Source organism: Gymnogyps californianus, chromosome 1 (assembly GCF_018139145.2).
Source record: "Gymnogyps californianus isolate 813 chromosome 1, ASM1813914v2, whole genome shotgun sequence".
Taxonomy (NCBI): domain Eukaryota; kingdom Metazoa; phylum Chordata; class Aves; order Accipitriformes; family Cathartidae; genus Gymnogyps; species Gymnogyps californianus.
In genome coordinates this window covers 155,371,729-155,391,303 of record NC_059471.1, presented here as the reverse complement: position 1 = coordinate 155,391,303, position 19,575 = coordinate 155,371,729, and the positions used below count along the sequence as shown (strand labels likewise).

Sequence of the window (19,575 nt, the reverse complement as noted above, 5' to 3'; positions counted from 1 at the left end):
AAGAGAAGGCTCTGGGGAGACCTTATAGCAGCCTTCCAGTACCTAAAGGGGGCCTACAAGAAAGCTGGAGAAGGACTTTTTACAAGGGCATGTAGTGATAGGACAAGGGGTTATGGCTTTAAGCTGAAAGAGGGTAGATTTAGATTAGATGTAAAGCATAAATTCTTCACTGTGAGGGTGGTGAGGCCGTGGAAGAAGTTGCCCCGAGAAGTTGTGGATGCCCCCTCCCCTGGAAGTGTTCAAGGCCAGGTTGGATGGGGCTTTGAGCAACCTGGTCTAGTGGAAGGTGTCCCTGCCTGTGGCAGGGGGGTTGGACTAGGTGATCTTTAAGGTCCCTTCCAACCCAAACCATTCTATGATTCTATGAATTTACCAGAAATATCATCAGCAAACCAGTGCTATCTATGGACACTGGTAAAAAAAAGCTAAGCGAACTCATTTTTATTAGTATCATTATGGGGGGTGGGGGAAAAATATGCAGCATCCAAATAAACAAGTCCAATTACAATCACAACCTGCAATGTTATTTTTCTTCGTTGTCCTAACAGCTGTCTCCCAGAACAGTTCTGAATATTGCCAGCTACATGTAGGCAATCCTGCATTGTTGTTTTCTGGAACTGTCTCATTTTGACAAACAGAGCAAGAATTTCAGTCTAAAAGGTTTCTACTTCTCACAAACATTAAGACTTACTTCAAAATAGAATCCATAAAACATTGCTGTTATGTTACACTTACATCAGGAAGTGATGGTAGATTGTAGGAGCTACCCACTGGAGAACTCAAATCTATCACAGGGGGACCATATGTCTTCCCGTCACATCCTACAGCACTAGTGACTGTGGGGCTGGATGGAGTAGATGTTGTGCTGCTTGCAGTTGAAAGGGCAGTTGAAGTTTGTCCACTACCGATCTGCCACTAAAAAGAAAAGACGATAATCCACAACTCAGCATTATTTTTTTCCAACAGATCACATCTACTGCATATACTGGTTCTAACTCAGCAGTTAAACAAGCAGCTTAGTTCAGGAAGCTGAATTCAAACAGAAAATCCTGATTTAATCTGAAGTTATCTAATTTCAAGAACCAATCTTACAAGACAAGGGAATATGACAAGTAGTTGAAAACTATGAGCAGAAGAAATGAATGTGTATTCTTAAATTCAAAGCTATATATCTATGTTAAGTAGCTATTAATATTTCATGCTGCATTGACAGTGTTGTGGTAGAAATGTAACAGTTTTAGTGAAATAAAAGCATTACAGATAATAGGCTGAATGCACAACTGCTCCAGTGCTTTATTAAGTAAATAGCTATAGTGTCACTTGGACGTCATCAAGTATTTGATGTTGTGCTTCCGTTAACAGCTTAAAGTGATTAAGAATTTGAAATGCTGACTGGATCTCCACCCACATATACGTTTAACACCATGATATGAAGTGCACAGTCAAGTCAGACTAAATTTCTTGTTTAGACATATGCAATTTTCAATTACTTTAATGGAATTTCATGGCAACTGTAGGCAAAATTTGACCCTGCTCATATCCTTTTTAGTCAGTTATTCTATTTACTGGTTTCTAGTTTCAGAAAGATGTTACTAGATAATGAAAATACTCGAAAGAAAGGCTTGCAGACAGGCCAGTCTTCTTTTCAGAGGCACAGAATAGAAGTGACTTAGTTTTTGTTACTACAGGTTCTCTTAGATATTGTACAGCTTGCTTCAATTTAGTTGGAATTAGTTCTCTGACATCATAAACATTGCAAACATCAATGATATTACTCCACTTCTCAGGTCACAGATCAGATTAATTTGATCCTTCCCTGCTTACCTCTAGTGACATGATTTTCTCTTTCCTTCCACATACCTAACAACTCATGTGTTAATACGCTTTTCAATGAAGATTTGCCTTCCTGAACATCCAGAAAACATATGACATGTTTGCTTCTGCCCCAGTTCAACTGCTGATTAGCTGGGTATTGATCAGTCTTACTCAGCAGAGGTCCCACAATTGTGGACTTTCTTTTCTCTCCTCATCTGTAGAAGTTCAGATGTGGCATACTCTGGAGAATGGTGGCAGCTATAGCTTTTTAGTCAAGCTTTTACGTGGTTCCTAGTGAAGCCACTAACATCAAGCTAAATAGTGGGATTTTCTATTTTGTCTATTCACTGATCGTAGTGTGCAGACCATGGCCACGTTAAGTTTTGCTTAAGTGGCCAGAAATCACAGTAATAGCAAACAAGAGAGTGAAACACCTACATAGCACATACAGTGGCTCACTTCAGCTTCAGCTGCTTAGAACTGTCAAAATGAAAGAAACTTGACAGTTATCTCATTAAGAAAACTGTGGGTATCTTGTCATCAAGAAAAATGCAGTCTCTGTTCTGATTGAAAAGCACTCTAGAAACATAATATAAAAGTAAGATGATACAAAGCACATTTGATGTTTTATTTCTACATGGCGAGTGAAAAGGGAAAGAAGCTCTACCTGTTTTATAGCTTGCTGTGCCAAGAATGCCATTTGCAATGGGTTGGGCTTTATTGCTTGCCTTGGTAGGTTCTGATTTTGGGGAAATCTCATCTGTTGTGCAGGAAGAGCTGAACCATTGGACTTGGGGCTATGATTCTGAAAATGAATCAAGCGTGGAGGTGCCTGCATGAAAACAAACAAACAAACAATTCTGCAAGTTAGCTGATATCTATTCAATGTTCCATAAATTTTTACCAAGTAGCCCTTTTAAACTTCTGAAACTCTTAACAAATTAGATGCAAACAAATAGCACCACACCATTTATCTGAACGATCACACAACACATTGATTTTCAATGTTAAAAAACAAAACCTAGTAGACGGTTTTAAATTATTGTGATATAATAAATGCAGAGCCAGTGAGAGTATTTGAAAGTTATATGGGAGAATCACAGAGTTTTATGCAAAAAAAGCCTTGGAAAAAAATTAATGACAGATTTACTTTTTAATCATTTGACAAAAATACAAAATATGTAGCTCAGCACCATATATGGTTGGATACCATATGATTTTTTTAACGAATAAAAATAAGCAGAGTGCTACCACGCATTTTGCCAGACAACTTTAAAAGGCCCATTCAATTCTCAGTAAAGAAAATGTTCCCTAACCCATTTACAGAGCCACGTGCTAAAGATGAAGCTATGTGAAGTTATGTATCCAGGCTTAATTTCTTTCTTTTTTCTTATCTTTCTTTACTTTCTCCTTCAGTGCCATGGAAAAAAGAGAATCTTCTCTGGAAATAGTCATAACTTACTTGCTGAGAAGCAGGAGGTTGCTGCATGGCGCCTGGCATTCTTGGATTTGGTAAACCTACTGGACCTGCTCTGCGTTGAGCTTGCTGTCTCTGAGCCATGACCTGTTGCTGCATGTGCTGGAGTCGGAGCTGAGCTAAGCTTATCTGTGTTGGGAATTTAGACAGCTGGTTTGAAGGTAAGCTGCCTGGTGGCTGTAAGTTTGTTTCCATCACAGGGCTCTTCGGCATATGTGGTGGGGTTTCTTTATCTTCGATTACCAAAGAACCTAGTTTAAACAAAATAAATAAAATTAATACCAAAATACTGCAGTTAGCAGAAATGCTATTTTTGACAATTAGTTCCTTTTATACCATGAGGTAATTGTTCATTATTGTAATGTAAAGAATGGATAAACAAGATAGAGGACTCCATTTATTTTGTTTGTTTCCCTGAAAAAAAATGGTTGCATTTTATAGCAAACTGTCTTGTGCTGCAGCCTCCTCTATATGGTGGATTCTCCTAGGAAGGTGTCCTGGCCTCTCCAGAAGAGCAAGGGAGCAAAGTTTCAGTGGGAAAGAGTATCCTGATCCAATCATCTGATAATATGATACAGATTTAACTGTATCATGAAAATTTAAAGGTATTGTGATCCTTTCTGGTCTCTGAGTCAATATCATCGAATACTCAAATGATACTCTCGGTTGCTACACACCACCAATTCTAGGATGTCATGGGCACCTCCAGGAGATGTTTTCTCTCTCTCCACTGACTTAGAAGGAAATTTGACTAGACAGGTAACCTTTAGAGATTAATGCTAGGTGAGAGATTTTATCTGAAGACATATATAGTGTGATTACATGAAACTCTCATGTAAAATTCTGGCTGCCTCATCCAAGAAACATGAATTCCAACTAGAACAGAGTTTGATTTGATTCAAGGGAATAGCACACTGTTTGTACAGGAAAAGACAAAGATGCTTTCTTTGTTTAAAACAGAGTGAAGTAGGGAAAGTTATGGTCCAAGACCGAGAGTTAAAAAATTCCAATGATCTGTGGAAGGTTGCACAACAGCTTTTCAACGCAAGTGGCAGATAGACACCTCATACTCCCTTCTCTCCCGCAGATTTAGGGCTGCTTCCCAGGAGAGTTCACCTCATGAGGTGGGTATACCACATGACAGTTTAACAATCCCTGTTACAGCAGAACTTGAAATTACCCTCTGCCACTTCTCTCCTCATATCCATCAGTCTCTGTGGATCCTGTGCAGTCTGGCCTGGCTCGTTTTGGGGTAGGTTATCTGAAGGAGGAGGAAACTTTTTGCATTTTATATTCCTCTTTTTCATCCCAAGAGCTGAGAAGCTACGCAAGTAGCATCATTCTAGTCCCCTATCTAGACATAGGCACAGAGAGAGTCTACGCCAGCAAACATACTGTAGTGCAGAGCAGGGCAGAAAGCTAACATTAACAATACTACTTTCATATTGACACTTGTTAATTTTGCTGTTGCATACATTTTAATTATGATTCTACCATGTCAGTCATTAACAAAAATATTAAATATGCTAAACAACATGGAAAAAAACTACCAACCTATTGCCTAATACTCTTTATTAAGCCTGTAACAGGGCTAGTCAATGTTTCCCATAAAGTGAGCAGAGAAAAATGCAAATGAATAATATTGTTTCCCATATACAGCTGTATGAAATATTTCACAACAGTCAAAACAGATGTTTTATTTTCTTTCTCTAGAAAAGGAATTACCTTGACAAAGAATGGTACTGAGTGTACTACAATCAACTGTCAAATCCATACCACACTTTTATTTTGTTCTCTCCAAGTCTAATTACGTCTTCAAAAGTCTTTCCAGACTTAACATCTGTGGTATAGCTGCTTACCCAAAGGTACTACAGAGAATGATTCCCTTCCATTATTCTAGAAAACCACGGGTTATCATACAATTTATGGAATTAAAACACTTTAAATGTATTTTTTTTCTTAAATACATTCTTAAATCTGTAAGCGAGCTATCCTATTAGTGTACAGATGCTATCACACTGTCAGCAACATGCAGCCTGACTAGAATTCAATCCATTCCCAAAGTAACTTCTTTACTCAGACTTTATTTTATTTTTCCTTCAGTGGTTCTTAAATCTGGTTTATCTACAGAAATTGAACATGTCTGATCATAAACGTAACAGCCTAAAGGTTGTGATTTCTGAAACCAGATAGCTAAACGTGATCTGGTTTTATCTATCACTTAAATAGATAAACTGTTACAAGAACTCCTATATTGATTTATACAGGTGCCATTTCTATTGTAGCACTTTTCAGAATTTAAGGGAACATATTTCAGCAGCTCATTAAACAAACAAACAAACAAATAAAAAAAAAAAAGAGCCCCAAAACCAAACGCAAGAAAAAGCCCCCTCTTGACAAGCATCACCTCAGTTTAGCAGCAGTTCACAGTTATCACCGCACAGCTTGACAGTTCTTTTCTGGAAAGAAGAGATTCACTTTCGATTCCTTTCCCAAAGAAAATTATTTACAAAGAAGGAACTTGGAGAATTTCCCTGCTACCACCCAATGTCCTGGTGTGTGGGGAAAGGAGCTTGTTTGCCTTAAAGCACTGCCATAACACTTTCTTTCTCTGCCTTTGTAGAGAAACATACATTTGTACCTCTCTGTACATTTGTAGAGCTGACTGCACTTTCTGATGAAAGGCAGAAAAGGTCCCACAGGTTTCTCGCAAAGCATTCTGCACATGACAGAAAAACAAAAATGCCCATCAAGCTAACAGTGGAGAGAGAAAGGAAGCATAACAGCAGTCAAAATCCTAAAAAGACCTCTAAGCTTTAATTCCTTCTCCTAAGCTGATGAGTTCCTAGGATGCTTATCTCCATTAAACTCAGACTTTCAGGCAATCACACAAGCAGGCTACCTGCAAAGCTTCCAGGTTCTGGGATTCACCAGCATCATAAAACCCTAGCAACTTAGAGCTGTAAGAAAAAATGTAAAGAACAGTTTGGAGACTAGATCAAAATCTATTAGGATAGTAAAAATGAAGTACATTTGCAGCTCTGTTAAAAACATGCTTTCTCCCGAATTCCACTCCACAACTTCAGGAAAGACAATCTAAAAGCCAGGCAACTGTCAAAAAGTAGCATTCCTTTCCCTGTTCTTCTGTTTTTCTTTGGCATTGTCCCCTTCTCTTCATCTCAGTTCTCCAAGGCTTATTGTTCAGCACAACAAAGGAGCAAGTGGGGGTTCTTGAACGTACTATGCTGCTGCTATGGGTTTCAGCTTAGGAAGATGGGATTGAAGTAGAAGAAAGGGCTGGAATATGCAGAATGAGACTGACTTCTGGAATCCTTTCTTATGATGTGAAGTAGGGTTATAGATTGTGTTCCTTGTTTCAGAAGCCAGAAGGCATGTGTATTGCCCAGGAAACTGAAAGCTGCTATTTTCACCATCACGTGTACCATTCAAGCAAGGTAACTTTGTTAATACTTTATCATAAGTATTCATAAATAATACTTTTTCCCATACAATGCACTTTAAATGTCTTCTACAGGTAAGGAAATAAATCTAACAAAGTAAACCAAGAAATGAATAGTGCAGACGCTATTTATCTTCACAAAAAGAAAGCTGCTTTCAAAATAGGATCAAGATGCCAAAGGGCTAATAAAACTTTATCATACCTAGATTGAAAATATTTTGAGCCCAGAAGCTAGGATCACAGTGAAACTGGATGGTATTGTTAGTCACTGGTGAAGCATCACACCTTGCTCGGAGAAGATACCGTAGTCGATATGTAATCTAGAACAGGAACAAAACAAGATTTTTCTTCTCTGAGGACAGAGCCATGTATCCGAACAGCATAAAAAGTCTTAAAAACAAAAACAAAAACACCACAACAAAAAAAACCCAACCCCTCCCCCAAACAACAACAAAAAACCCCTGAACAAGCCCCTAGAGAACTGAGGTGAAAGAGACATTTGCGCAAGCTACAAATAAAAGAGGTATTCTTAACATCTTTCCCTTATTCCTACAGTAGTTTTAAAAAGCAATCAACTACAGCCTAAAAAAAATTAATTCTTCTCCCCTGTAGAAATACATATCCTTCCACAAACTTGGTCATCATTCAATGACTTGAACTACTCGCAAGTGAAGTACAGATTCACATAACCATTATTGGTTTTTTTTTTCCCCCAAACCTATGTTAGACCATTCATTTTTCTTTCAAAGAAAAGTATCCCATCCTTTTGGCAACAAGTATCATCACAGGGAGTTTTCCTTTATAATAAATTTAAGTTTTCTTCAGAGAGCCAAAGAACAGATTTTATAAACTTTGTCTTTGAAAACTCTCGGATTCACTGATATTTTCAGACTCTTCCAACTCCTTGGTTCCAAAAGACTGAACTATGATTACATTACACAAGCAGAATACTCTATCAAATGCTTAGTATTTATCTAGTTCCTAGAAAGAAAATATTTTCTTATACTTGTTTCACTAGAAATATCTAACACAGGCACTAATTTTAGAATAACACACAGCAGATACAGAAAACACTTAATAGTTCAACACTTATTTTTCTTGAATAATAGATTATTTCCTGGAAAAGTTCAAGAGACATACTTGGGAAAATCACTCTACCTGTTTAAAATGATACTAGTTATCTTTTACACAGGAATTTTACAAGAGCCTCCTGTTTACAAGTTTTTTCTTTCAATTTTAGGCAGGTCAGTTTTAGACCAAATACAAAAAACATTTAGCAAGACTTAAGTTTTTTTAATGACCATGGAAAATTTTAAGTGCACTACTATTTTGAATATATATTTCCCAGGATTTCTGTGTACACTACCAGAATCAAGTATACTACACTACAGAAATTCTAGTCTTTTGTCCTCTCACCAATACTGGATGCACACAGTTCTTGTCATAGTTTGCTCTGTATATTCCTCCTATTGTGCACACACATATATTGTAGATAAACTCATGATTAGACTAGTTACCTCCTGTCAGCCATAGTGGTAGCTACCAGTGTTTTGTTCGTGCTAGAGGACTAGGCTGGGAAACCGATGTCTTCCTGCAAACTGTTCATCGTGTTATTTCCCTGAAGTACAGACCTTGCCTCCTAGCTGTAACTCTGCATTTAAGTCTGCTGGGCATTCCTCCCTCCTAGTTTCAAGTGGTTGGATATGCCGGAGCAGAAGTCTCACATGCTGATCTATGCGTCACTGTTCAGGAACAGATTTTCCAGATGTCCACAGAGAGGTTAGTTACTCAACTCCCAAATAACACCAACTTTCAGCAAAAAATCAGGAGCCTAAAGCTTATCTATTCTTTTGAAAAATATTCCTCATTTGCTGAGGCTTTAAGGGCTAGATGGTCTTTCTCTTCAACTGCATAATGTCTATAAGACGCCTGCAACATAACTTGTTTTCTTACTCACATAGCAGAAGTCTTTGTGGCAACACTAAGCAATTATAAACAACAGGACTCAGTTTGATGTCATCTTTCCCTTTTCAAATAAAAAAATATGACTTGCTGAGGCAGTATAAGGCAGCCCAAATGAATTTAACTACTTGAAGTTGATAAAACCAAATAATATTCCACTATCTGCCATAGCCTGCAGCACTTTAATGGGTATCAAAAAAAAAAAAAAAAAGAAAAAACCACCACCAAAATGCAACCCCAAAAACAAACAAACAAAAACAACCCCACAAAACCCCCCAGTGGGTTCTCAACTAAGCAATGAGAAAATAAAGAAAAAACTTTGTGATCCAGTCATAGGAATTGGACGAAAAAGGATCTAGCATCTTTCCTCAACATTGCCACATATTTCTGTCATCAGGCTAGTACAATCTAGTAACCTCTGGACAAATCATGGTCAGCTTTTTGTTTTTTATTTCAAGTCTTTTAGGATTTCTGTTCATCATGAGCAGTCAGCTTAGTGAGACCACATGCACTCAGATCTTAAGTGTCAGTATAGCATTGAAATATTTAGCTTCGTAACTGTCTGCATGGACAAGCAAAAGCCTCAGCTTCATTTTTGTCAATTTTTGAAGACCTTTAGTGGAAGATGAGTCTGACAGAACAAAGCAATACGTTAATTTTTACATTAAAATGCTGGGTATCAGACTCTACAATACATAAATACCATCTTTCTCTGAACTCAGAAGCCGTAACAAGTACTGAAAAGAACCTCAATGATGATGTAGGACACGTAACATTTTTCCCAGTGTTTCATGGCTTCATGGTTTTCAACTCTAGAGAAAAGGAGTTGTCCCTACTTCTGCAGATCTAAAACAATTCTATGGTAGTGTAACAGGAGAGAATCATGACCAGAGACCTAAATTATTAGAAACATTCTGTATTTACGTTTGAGAGAAAGCCATGAAAAATTAGTAGAAAGTCATTAAAAAGTCTTAATTCCCTAGTGTTACTGACAAGCGTGTGTGTGCGTATCTGCCTTAACCATAGTCTCTAAGTAAATGGAGAGAGCTATCTTCCTAACCTTACCAAGCGTTTGCTGTACAGTAGTGCTGTGCTGCTCCCACTGGAAACTGCCCATTTGGAAAAATTCATGACGTGTTCCAGCTGTTTAGAGAGACCTGCCACTTCCTGTTGTTGCTGCAGAAGTTTCATCCGATGCTCTTTTGCCAGAGTCTGCAAGTAGAAAAGCAGTTCCAGTCAAAGGGTTCAATTTACAGGTAACAGGCATTAGCTTTCATATTTGTAATTCACAGTGATCAAGTGGTTTCACTTAGCTCTTCTTAAAAAGCACTCCTGCCCCCTGACTGCAGCTATCAAACAGAAAAGTCAGTATACATTTATTCAAGATATCAGGACTTCCTGTGCAGATTCCCATTTTCTCTTATGACACATTTTCATACATATATATATGTGCCTCTCTACACACACACACACTTTTTAAAACACAATTGGAGGTAAAAGTCTTCCAGCTATCCATTCTAGACAATTCTCTCCTTTGATTTGCTATTGGATTGCTGAATTTATGAAAAATTCTGATGGAAACACTTTTCAAGCATGACGCATAGAATTATGACTTGCAAAATCGTGGAGAAAGAAACTGGGCTCAGAGGCAGCCCTGATTCACAAAGCAGGGAACACAGATAATAATTACAAACAAAACAACCACCCCCCAAACCCCAAACCCTCCTCCCCTCCCCCACCAAAAACCTACTTGCTCAAATTGCTTGTGTGGGACATCTCTCCACTTTGGAATTGCAAAAGGACATGTACAGGTGGCTAATGCTAGAAATTGATTTTATTTTAATGTGAATCCACGCAAAAAAAATATTAAGACTGGCATTTTTGTTTCTTATGATAGAAATGAAATTACCTCCAACTGATGCAGCAGAGCTTTTCCCTTTTTATTTATTTCTACCATCAGCGTAAATATGGCAACTTTAATATCCTGTTCCACCTGCTTTTGATTCTGATTCACTTCAAGAATTCTGTAAGTAGACAGTACAGAAGATAATGTTCTTTAGCTCACAAACCCACTCACCAAACAGTATTAAAAAAAAAACCCACAACCAATCCTCTACTCTGCTTCTGAGACTACAATATTTCTTGGTCATATGCACCAATTAATACATATACCATCAGATACTTATAGTCAGGAAAATTACTGGGAGAAATAGAAAAAGCAAGTAACAGTGACCTGTGATGAAATTAATTAACTGGTGGCAAATTCTAATGCTGTAAGTCTGTAAAATTACTGACATCTGCCACTGATAAAAATTAAATGCTCATTGTCATTGAAGTTCTTGATTTTTAATTGTCCGGCACATTTCTGGAACAGTCCATGGCAATCAAAACCGTTTAAGTCTGATTTCCATCTAAGGCAGAATGACACTCCAGAAACAAAAACAATAAATAGATGTTCTAATTTAGCTATTTCAACAATAGTGCTCAAACTCGTAACAGCAAAGCATAATCTTATACTGTGAAAACCACTACTGCTAAGATGCAAGGGAGAATAACCACTTAGATGCAGCAAAAGAAGAGAAGGGTGTTTGCTGGTTTTTTCCATGTCCACCACCCTCAAAGACAGGCAAAGAGAGAGGAAGAGTTCAAGATGCGCTCAGCATCCCATACTGGGTTGAATCGTCCTGGGTACTTGCCTTTGAACTCTGCTGAAGGAGCAGTTACAAAGGCCTACTGCAGCACGCATTTTACAGATTTATTTTTCTCCTAGGTTTGTAGTACCGAATGAATAAAGCCCCAAGCATAGAAGTATTACATAAATCTTCAAATATGTGTCATAAGCATTATGAAAACATGAATCATAACCTTTCACTTTCTAAGAGGGATCTACACTAAGACAATAAGTGTGCTGATGGTGGGGAAGAATATAAGACTGCCTTCTACATTCTTTATTGCAGAAGTTGTTTTGCTGCACCCAAGCTATTGCTGCCCATTAAGTCCACAGGCTGAGCAGAAGAGTTACCTAACACAAACAAGCACATTAAACAGGCAACAGTCACTACGGCAAATTGAAGATTTTAGAATTTCTCTTTCTGGAAGGATAAAAGGAGAGAGGTACAAAATGCAGTAATCTAAACATTTCAAGAAATCACAGCGTATATGAAGTTGCCCTCTGTGTTAGTTTTGACCTCAAAATCTGATACATACCTGTTTTGGATCTGCTTCCCTGTATATTTTATGTACTTAGTCTTCTCCATCAATTTGGTGATTAGTGTCTCAATGATCACTTTCTGGTTCTGAAAAGCTTCTTCTATAAACTGGTACCTGTAGTAAAAAACAGTGAGTATTTACACATGCAAAAGGTGTGATATACTTGCTAAAAAGCAGAGTGTCTTACAAAAGACTTAATTGAATAAAGATGCTGCTCAAGTCCAAAATTTAACTGTCATCACGGAAGCATATGTCAGCAAATGCTGATATATTTTATTTATAGCATATTTGAATTCGTAGTATATTTCCTGTAATTTTTTTGAAAATTTATGATTTTCATAAATATGAAGGGATATTGTGTGACCATAGCCCTATTTTAGCAAAAGGAAAATTAATGTTGTGCTGTCGTCATCACTTTGTAAGTGAAAGTGCATGTAAGCTATTACTTCATGCAAGATAACAATGTAGAAACAGAAGAAAGAAGAGAGATCGCTGAGTCAGTAGAAGTCAGCAACATTTTAAATCAAGGAACTGAAATCATCAACAATTTGAGGAAAAAAAGAGGTGGCACATTCTGAAAGGAATATAAATCCTAAGAAAAGGAGTATTGAAGAGGAAGACTGCAACTCTGCAAGAGCAAGGTTTAGCCTGTTCCAAGGAGCAACAGTGGCCAACACTTCTCCACCTACTGATGTTCACCTGGTCAGGCAAGCAAGTTCTTTGGGTGGTTGCATCAGGTATAGCGAGCATATTAATATTCAGCCTAAGAATAAACCTGTCCCAGACCACTACTGTATGCGTTCGCCAGCACGATTATAGTCTTGTACTCAGAAGTTGTATATAATCCTGCTTTTCAGCTTCTATGGCCAGTAAGAGATGACCAAAGAACAGCAACGCAAAGATTTGAGTGCTATAAATAGTGTTGTCAAAGTACAGTATAGCCAAACTTCAGGTTTGCTCTTCCTTTAAAAGGGTTCTTCACAGAAAAAATCCCCATTTGCTCCATTCTGAAATTCTTTGGTAATGTTCCATTATATAATCATCTTGTTGAAGGACAAATGGAGAAATTACGCATAAGTGCACAGTTGCATAACACAGCCCCTGTGCTTTCTAAGGACTCTCTGAAGAGCTGCATAGCAACAAATTCTATCCAAATAACTTGACAGTAAAGAAAGGTCTTGTGCTTAAGTCACCAGATTAACAACTGGAAGAATTAGGTTTTATTCTAAACTATCACACACTCATCAGCCACACTCTTTTGGATACAATCTCTGTTTATTTGTGGGCTTCATTTCTGAGCAGAAAATTTTATTTTGCACTTTTTTCACCTGACTGTATTCCATACAGCTAGAGCTACAATCAACTTCAAGCTATCTTCCCAAAAGTGAGTTGCATAAAACATACACTTTTTTTCGATACCTGTGCTCTTTGTGTTCTAGTAACTGACAGTCTCGGCAGGTCAACTTGTCACAGGTTTCACAATACAACTTCAACTGCTCCTTTTTATGGTAAGGGCAAAACACAGGTCGCTGACTGGTCACACCAACCGCCTCTGTTGAATAAAGGAAAATGTCAGTCCAGCCTCCTGAAATTATTAAATATTTGCATTCTCCTGTTTTTTCCTTACCATATTCCTCACCTAGATGCTAGAAGTGTGTATCAGGCCACCTAATCAAGAAAGTAACAGCTGTAAGCTCAAACTGCAATGTCTCTCTCTTGATCAAGCATGGAGCTAACACCCTCTCTCATGGAAAATGTCTAGAGCCTATTTTACCATAACTTATTATGGCCCCACAAAACTACTTACAAAAGGAGTAGCCAGTACTGTTGCAGTTGCAAAAGACACTGCTCAACCAGCAAATTCCTTTCTTAAACAGAAATGAGGAGACTGCTGACTTAATTTGTTGCTCTGTCTTCTTTCTCAGTCAAATGGGTGAAAGGGGGTTTGAGGATATCAAGACACAGACATTCAAAAGTGTAAAACATACAGAATATAATAACCAAAAGTTACTAATGTCCCTTCAGGACCCCATTCTAAATGGGTGAGAGGTCTCACACTTCAGTTTCTAGTGAGCAAATACCAAGAAGCATAGTAAACACCACTAGATGATAGAAACTAAATCTGTTCTTTAAACAATTTAACTGTCCAACTGAGTTACGTTGGACACCGAGTTCATGAGTATGATATGGCCTGTAATGAAAACTGGCTTCACACTGCAGCCCATCCTTCACTGCAGATCAATAATGCCTCTTTTCCATACCCATTCATTTACTTACTTTCATGAAACCTGGAAGAAGTTATTTTCAGATCTGTATCCTTCAGTCAAAATTCTTTGAAACTGACCAGCAGACTCGGAGGAGGTCTGAATGCAGAGAGGGCATTCCTACCACCAAGTCATGTTCAGTGTCACCGTCAGACACTGCTTTTGCCCTCTCCTGAAAGTACACTCAGTACTCACTTTTGATTAACCACATCTGAAAGTGGGATACAGAATATAGTGTATATCTCCAAAGTATCATACTGGAAGCTATCCTTTGAGAAATAAAGATTACAGAAGTGAAATCCCATATTATATATAAAATTCACAGGACTAGATATGGTGGAATGAAAATAAATATATAATACATATATTTATAATAATTTATAAAAATAATTAATATATTTACAAGATAAATCATGCAAGTCCAATGGACTACTTAGAAGTGGTAGAACGTCAGCATCCTTTTATGTTTATAATTGTCCTACAATGTCACTAAAAGACAAGACATAATGGGCATAAACTGAAACGAAAGAGGTCCTCAATGAATAAAAGTACAACCTTTTTTACCATGAGAATAGTCAAGATTTCTCAGAGAGGCTGTACTGTACACCACGTCCATCCTTGTCGGTTCTCAAGGCCCAAATGGATAAAGCCCTGAGCAACTTGATCTGACCTCACAGCTGACTGCTTTAAGCAGGAGGCTCAACTAGATGATCTCCTGAGGTCCCTTCCAACCTGAATTGTCATAGAACCTACTGAGGAAAAACACCCCAATTCATAACATACTTCCCTTTAACTTCCAAGGCAAAACATTTCAAACTTAAAATATACTTAGCTAAAACGTGAATTCTGGCACGCTTTATTGCTAACAGAGCATGCTTTATTATCAGAGTGCTGAAAAAATATAATCTATTACCGCTCCTTTTGCTGCGGTATACAACAATAAAGTTCATAAAAACCATTTGGTAGACCTCTAGAAAAACTAGAGGAGCCAAATGCATAAAGAAGCATTTTCTGCAGTTGATCTCTAAAGTCTAGACAATAATTTGCAGTCATTCCAGGTGAAAGATAAAATCTATGTGTATTTATTGGTTTAAAACACTTCGCGTAGAAATCATATTAAATACCAATCTGTAGGGTTTCTCACCACTATGCAGCATATCTGACAGGAAAATGGCTGTCATATCCCCAGCCATGACAAAGTCTCCCTTTTCAGTAGCTACGTTCTAATGCATCTGATGCTTAAAATAAAGTTTTCTCTTTTGTTGGCTGGATCATTTAAGAGATCCACTTAGATGGAGAGCAGCCAAGGAAACACCAGAATTCATTCAAATGGTTGCAGCCTTCAGCAATGAAATTGAAATAAGTGACTGGGAGGCAGGAAACTATTAAAACATATCCATTACCAACCAGAAAAATAACATGGTTCCACTAATTCATATGCACCAAAGGGTTATATCATAATGAAACTGTCCTTTTACATTTACTAGGATTAACGAATACAATTTTTGAAATTTGTCACTTTAAAAAGAAGTGTGGTGGTCTAATACAGTTTTCCGATGCAGACACACATTCTTTGTGAAATTATAAATCAAGTGTGTTACCTGGAGATACTTCCTCTTTCTGTCTTACGGTATGATCCTTTGTGAATTTAACCCTCTGGTGAGCTCTGATGCAGGTCTTGCACAACCATTCTACACATTCCACACAAAAACCATTAGCTTCTGCATTGTCTTCACAGCTTGTGCAGACCTGACATGAGAAAGAAAAGGTAGCTGTTAAAATAAATACGGAATATACATACAAGCTATTGTTCATATATCATCAGTGCACTTTTACAGTTTTCTGAAAACAGTGAAATGAGAACAGAAAACTGCCTGAGGTACAGGAACACTATAAATAACTGCATAAAAGTAATTGAATGTGACTTTTCAAAGAAAGTGGTCATTTTGTCAGTGTTACTCTAAAACCTTTACCTGACATGATAAAAGTCAAACCATTACTTTCTGCCCGACACTGCATGCTTAGAAGCCATACAATGTTTACTACATACAATATGCTCTTGTGAAATATTTACTAAAGACAGAACACAATCAGCACTGCTCTGATTTTAGAAGCCTCCCTCAGTTCACACAGAAGCTTTAATTTTAGTTTCTGTTCACCTGCTTAGAGCTTCAGGAAGTACACACAGTACTGAACAGCAGGGTTGCTCACAAGAATCTCTGCGTCACCACTTAAAGATAGCATTCCAGTTAAGCTTATCAGTATAGCTACCCTAGAACAGATTTGCAACCAATGCATACTAACTTTCAAACTGTGACCTGTTAATTCCTGGGGCTCTTTGGACTATACCCAAGAGATCTAGAAAAAAAAAATTAAGGAAAACAAACTTGATAGCAGACCAAAAACTCCCTGCACAGAGTCAATACACACACAAGAAAAAATTCCTATGGATCCACAATTTGAACAACAGGTTGAAAACTATGAATGATGGACAACACCACTTCACGTGTTCATAACCTTATTTCATTTTTAACTCCTCCTTTACAATGCCTCTGTAGTCATACCTTCAAGCAGGTTTTGGTGGTAAAAATAGTGAACATGCTTATGCAGATACTTGTTTAGGTAACTACCATCCATTTCTATCAACGTTTAGCACTGCTGCAAACAAAAGCCTCAAGATGTCTCAAGATTGCTATATCCTACAGATCACAGTGATAGAATTGTGCTAGCAGGAGCAACAAGGAGAAAATTTTAGATTTTAGTTTAGTTTTCAGTTTGGTTAAAAAAAAAAAAAAATCCAACTTCTGCACCCACACAAGATAAACATAGATTAAGTTAAAGAGGAAGCAAATTACAACCTATGCAGATAGATAATATATATGTAGAACTATGTCCCAGTTTCCCCTTCAAGAAAAAGAGGAAAATTAGCACAAAACTTGCCTTAGGCCACATAGCAAGTTACTGACAGAACTGGAATTTGAACATAGGAGTTCCAGATTCCCAATGCTGTGCTTATTCTTCTGGATCATGTTGCCTCTCAAAGCAAATATCTTCTGAGAAATGAAGTTACAACGCAAGGGTTGTTAACCCCTCTTGTTGTCACTTGGAGTTTGAAGCAGTTCCTTTTCATTAAAGGTGACCTGCAAAGGAGAAACAAGTGGGCTTGTGCCCCTTTTTCTGTTTCTTTACAAAAAGGAGGCCTGAAAGTTTTATTTTTAAAAATCTTCTTAATATTTTTTTATCTCCTGCTTGGTTTTTCTTTTTCTTTCCCCTCTTCTCTTAACAATAAAAATTCTAGCCCTATCCCGACTAGTCGACTAGGCAGAAATATCGAAGCCAGGACATCATTAAAAAGTCAAGAAAATGGAAGTAAAACAATTAAAGGAAGTGAATTGTAATCCGGAAATTGAAAATTTGCTCTTAACTCTTAATTTCAATGACATGGGGGGGGGGGGGGGGGGGGGCGGGGGGCCGGGGCGCGGTTTGGAGAACTGTTCCTAAGGACTCAGCACAGCTTCTTGAAAAAAAAATTTAGAACAAGCAAGTATCACTGAGGCGTTACTTCAACGTTACATTTTCTCTGGCAGAAACTCCCATGAAAGAAATTCCCTCCCTTCTCCTTTCATGGTTGTCTCCTCCTCAGGTGTGCCAATGCAACCCTCTGCAAGACTGTGGTGTAGAACCAGATTGATTACATCATTGTAGACCAAGGATCAGTTACATCAGCGCTGCTGACTGGGCAGTGAACTACTGCACGACGAGAAAGAAGTTTTAAAATCGGTCTTGTTGCCAGAGAGGTACGATTGTGCTATGCCCCCAGATATGCAGAGGTGTTTTTGCAAGTTAGAGTGGAGAATAAGAGACTGGATATTTGTTTCTCTAGTGTAAAAAACCCAACAGTGAAAACAAAATAACAAAGGAAAAAACAACAACAAAAAAGTCTTTCAGGCATTCTTTAAGTCAAAGAAGCAAAATAAAGATCCAAAAAAAAAAAAAAAAAAAAAAAGACAACAGGGGAAAAAAAACCACAACAGCCTTTCCAGGTCACCTTTAGCAAACTTAGGCAGATAAACTTGCTACGTGCCAGGGCATTTAAGTAAGTTCAAAGGATTTCTGAAGTTATTAATTCCTTCTAGATTCCAAGATCTTTGTCTATTTTCTTTTTTCAATATGCTTTAGGGTTTTTTCCAACAGGTTTGACCTGCTATATTTGGAATGAGATGAAGATTGTGATTCAATAACCAATAATCAGGTGCTGCCAAATGAACTGAAACTCCTCCTTCATAGTCCCAGAAATATATATTCCAACTTTATACTCTTCAAAGCCACCAAGTAGAAGACAGACAGATTTCTAAAATTTTTCAAAGACATCATAACTCATGCTGTCAAAATAGCTATGCCTTCTAGGTAGAAACTAGATTTGCTTCTACCCAGTTCTTATTTGAAATATGTGTTTTCAGATATAGCTTGGAGTTTGCTAGAACTCCTAGTTATTAGAATAAGTCATATAGCTAAAGTACATGGAAGTACAATTACTGCAAGTATTTGCTATACTCTTACAAAACCTGAAACTTATTTCACTCTTATTTTTCTGACTCATACAAGCAGTGCTTCAGTGATTTCAAAGAAAACTCTCCCTAGTTAACCTGTAAGCCTTTATTCTGGTTAGACAGATATTTATTTTTAATTGAGTTTTCCTTGTAATTATATTTAATTCAGTTACTAGTTTTAGTATTTATAACCCCGGGAAGTGTTCACTTCGCCTTCATTCAAATTTAATGAAAGCTGAAATTACTCAGCATGTTGCAGATAAGTACTATTTTTTCTGTTGTAAAAGCTTGTATATTTACTTAAAAACAGATTTACATGCAAGAGTTGGGGTAATAAAGCTGTCTTCTCAGCCACTGTAGTAACTAACCACTCTTCCAATTAAATATACTTTGAGTATTAAAGAGATTAAATAAGCAAGCAAAGGTTTCCAAGTTTCAAAGGAAGAGAGCAAAGTAGCCCAGAGGAATATTCAGCGAGCTAACGTTCCAAACGTCAACAGTGTAAATGAGATGCAATGGTTTCCCCTATTGGATCCAAAACATCAATGCTAATAGTTATATAACTATCGGTTGGCACATACAAAATCACCAAAGACAGCACCTGTCTTTTGGGACATTCTCGCCTATATGTAACTCTAAATATGAACCACGTGCTGATATCCCAAAGTGCGTGAACCCTGATCAACATATCCTCCTTTCCCCAGCATCCCATCAACAGCTGCCTCTCTTCAAAGCACAACAAAACCATACTGTGACTCTTCTTGAGTCTATTACCCACTGCCCTAAACCAGTGGCTTTCAAAGACGTTTTGGCCACGGCTACAGCTTTGATAAGCCA

The 19,575-nt window shown here is 37.6% G+C and overlaps 1 protein-coding gene across 1 annotated transcript in view; it reads right to left on the bottom strand.

Moving 5' to 3' along the window:
* TRIM24 (tripartite motif containing 24) overlaps positions 1–19,575 on the bottom strand; it is a 62,318-nt gene that overhangs the window by 13,708 nt on the left and 29,035 nt on the right. The window contains exons 3-11 of the mRNA XM_050905758.1: positions 15,790–15,937; positions 13,344–13,476; positions 11,922–12,038; positions 10,624–10,738; positions 9,780–9,926; positions 6,955–7,072; positions 3,278–3,543; positions 2,483–2,647; positions 736–915 (exon numbers count right to left, since the gene is read on the bottom strand). Coding sequence (XP_050761715.1) covers positions 736–915; positions 2,483–2,647; positions 3,278–3,543; positions 6,955–7,072; positions 9,780–9,926; positions 10,624–10,738; positions 11,922–12,038; positions 13,344–13,476; positions 15,790–15,937 — 1,389 coding nt within the window. The remainder of the gene's footprint in view (positions 1–735; positions 916–2,482; positions 2,648–3,277; positions 3,544–6,954; positions 7,073–9,779; positions 9,927–10,623; positions 10,739–11,921; positions 12,039–13,343; positions 13,477–15,789; positions 15,938–19,575) is intronic.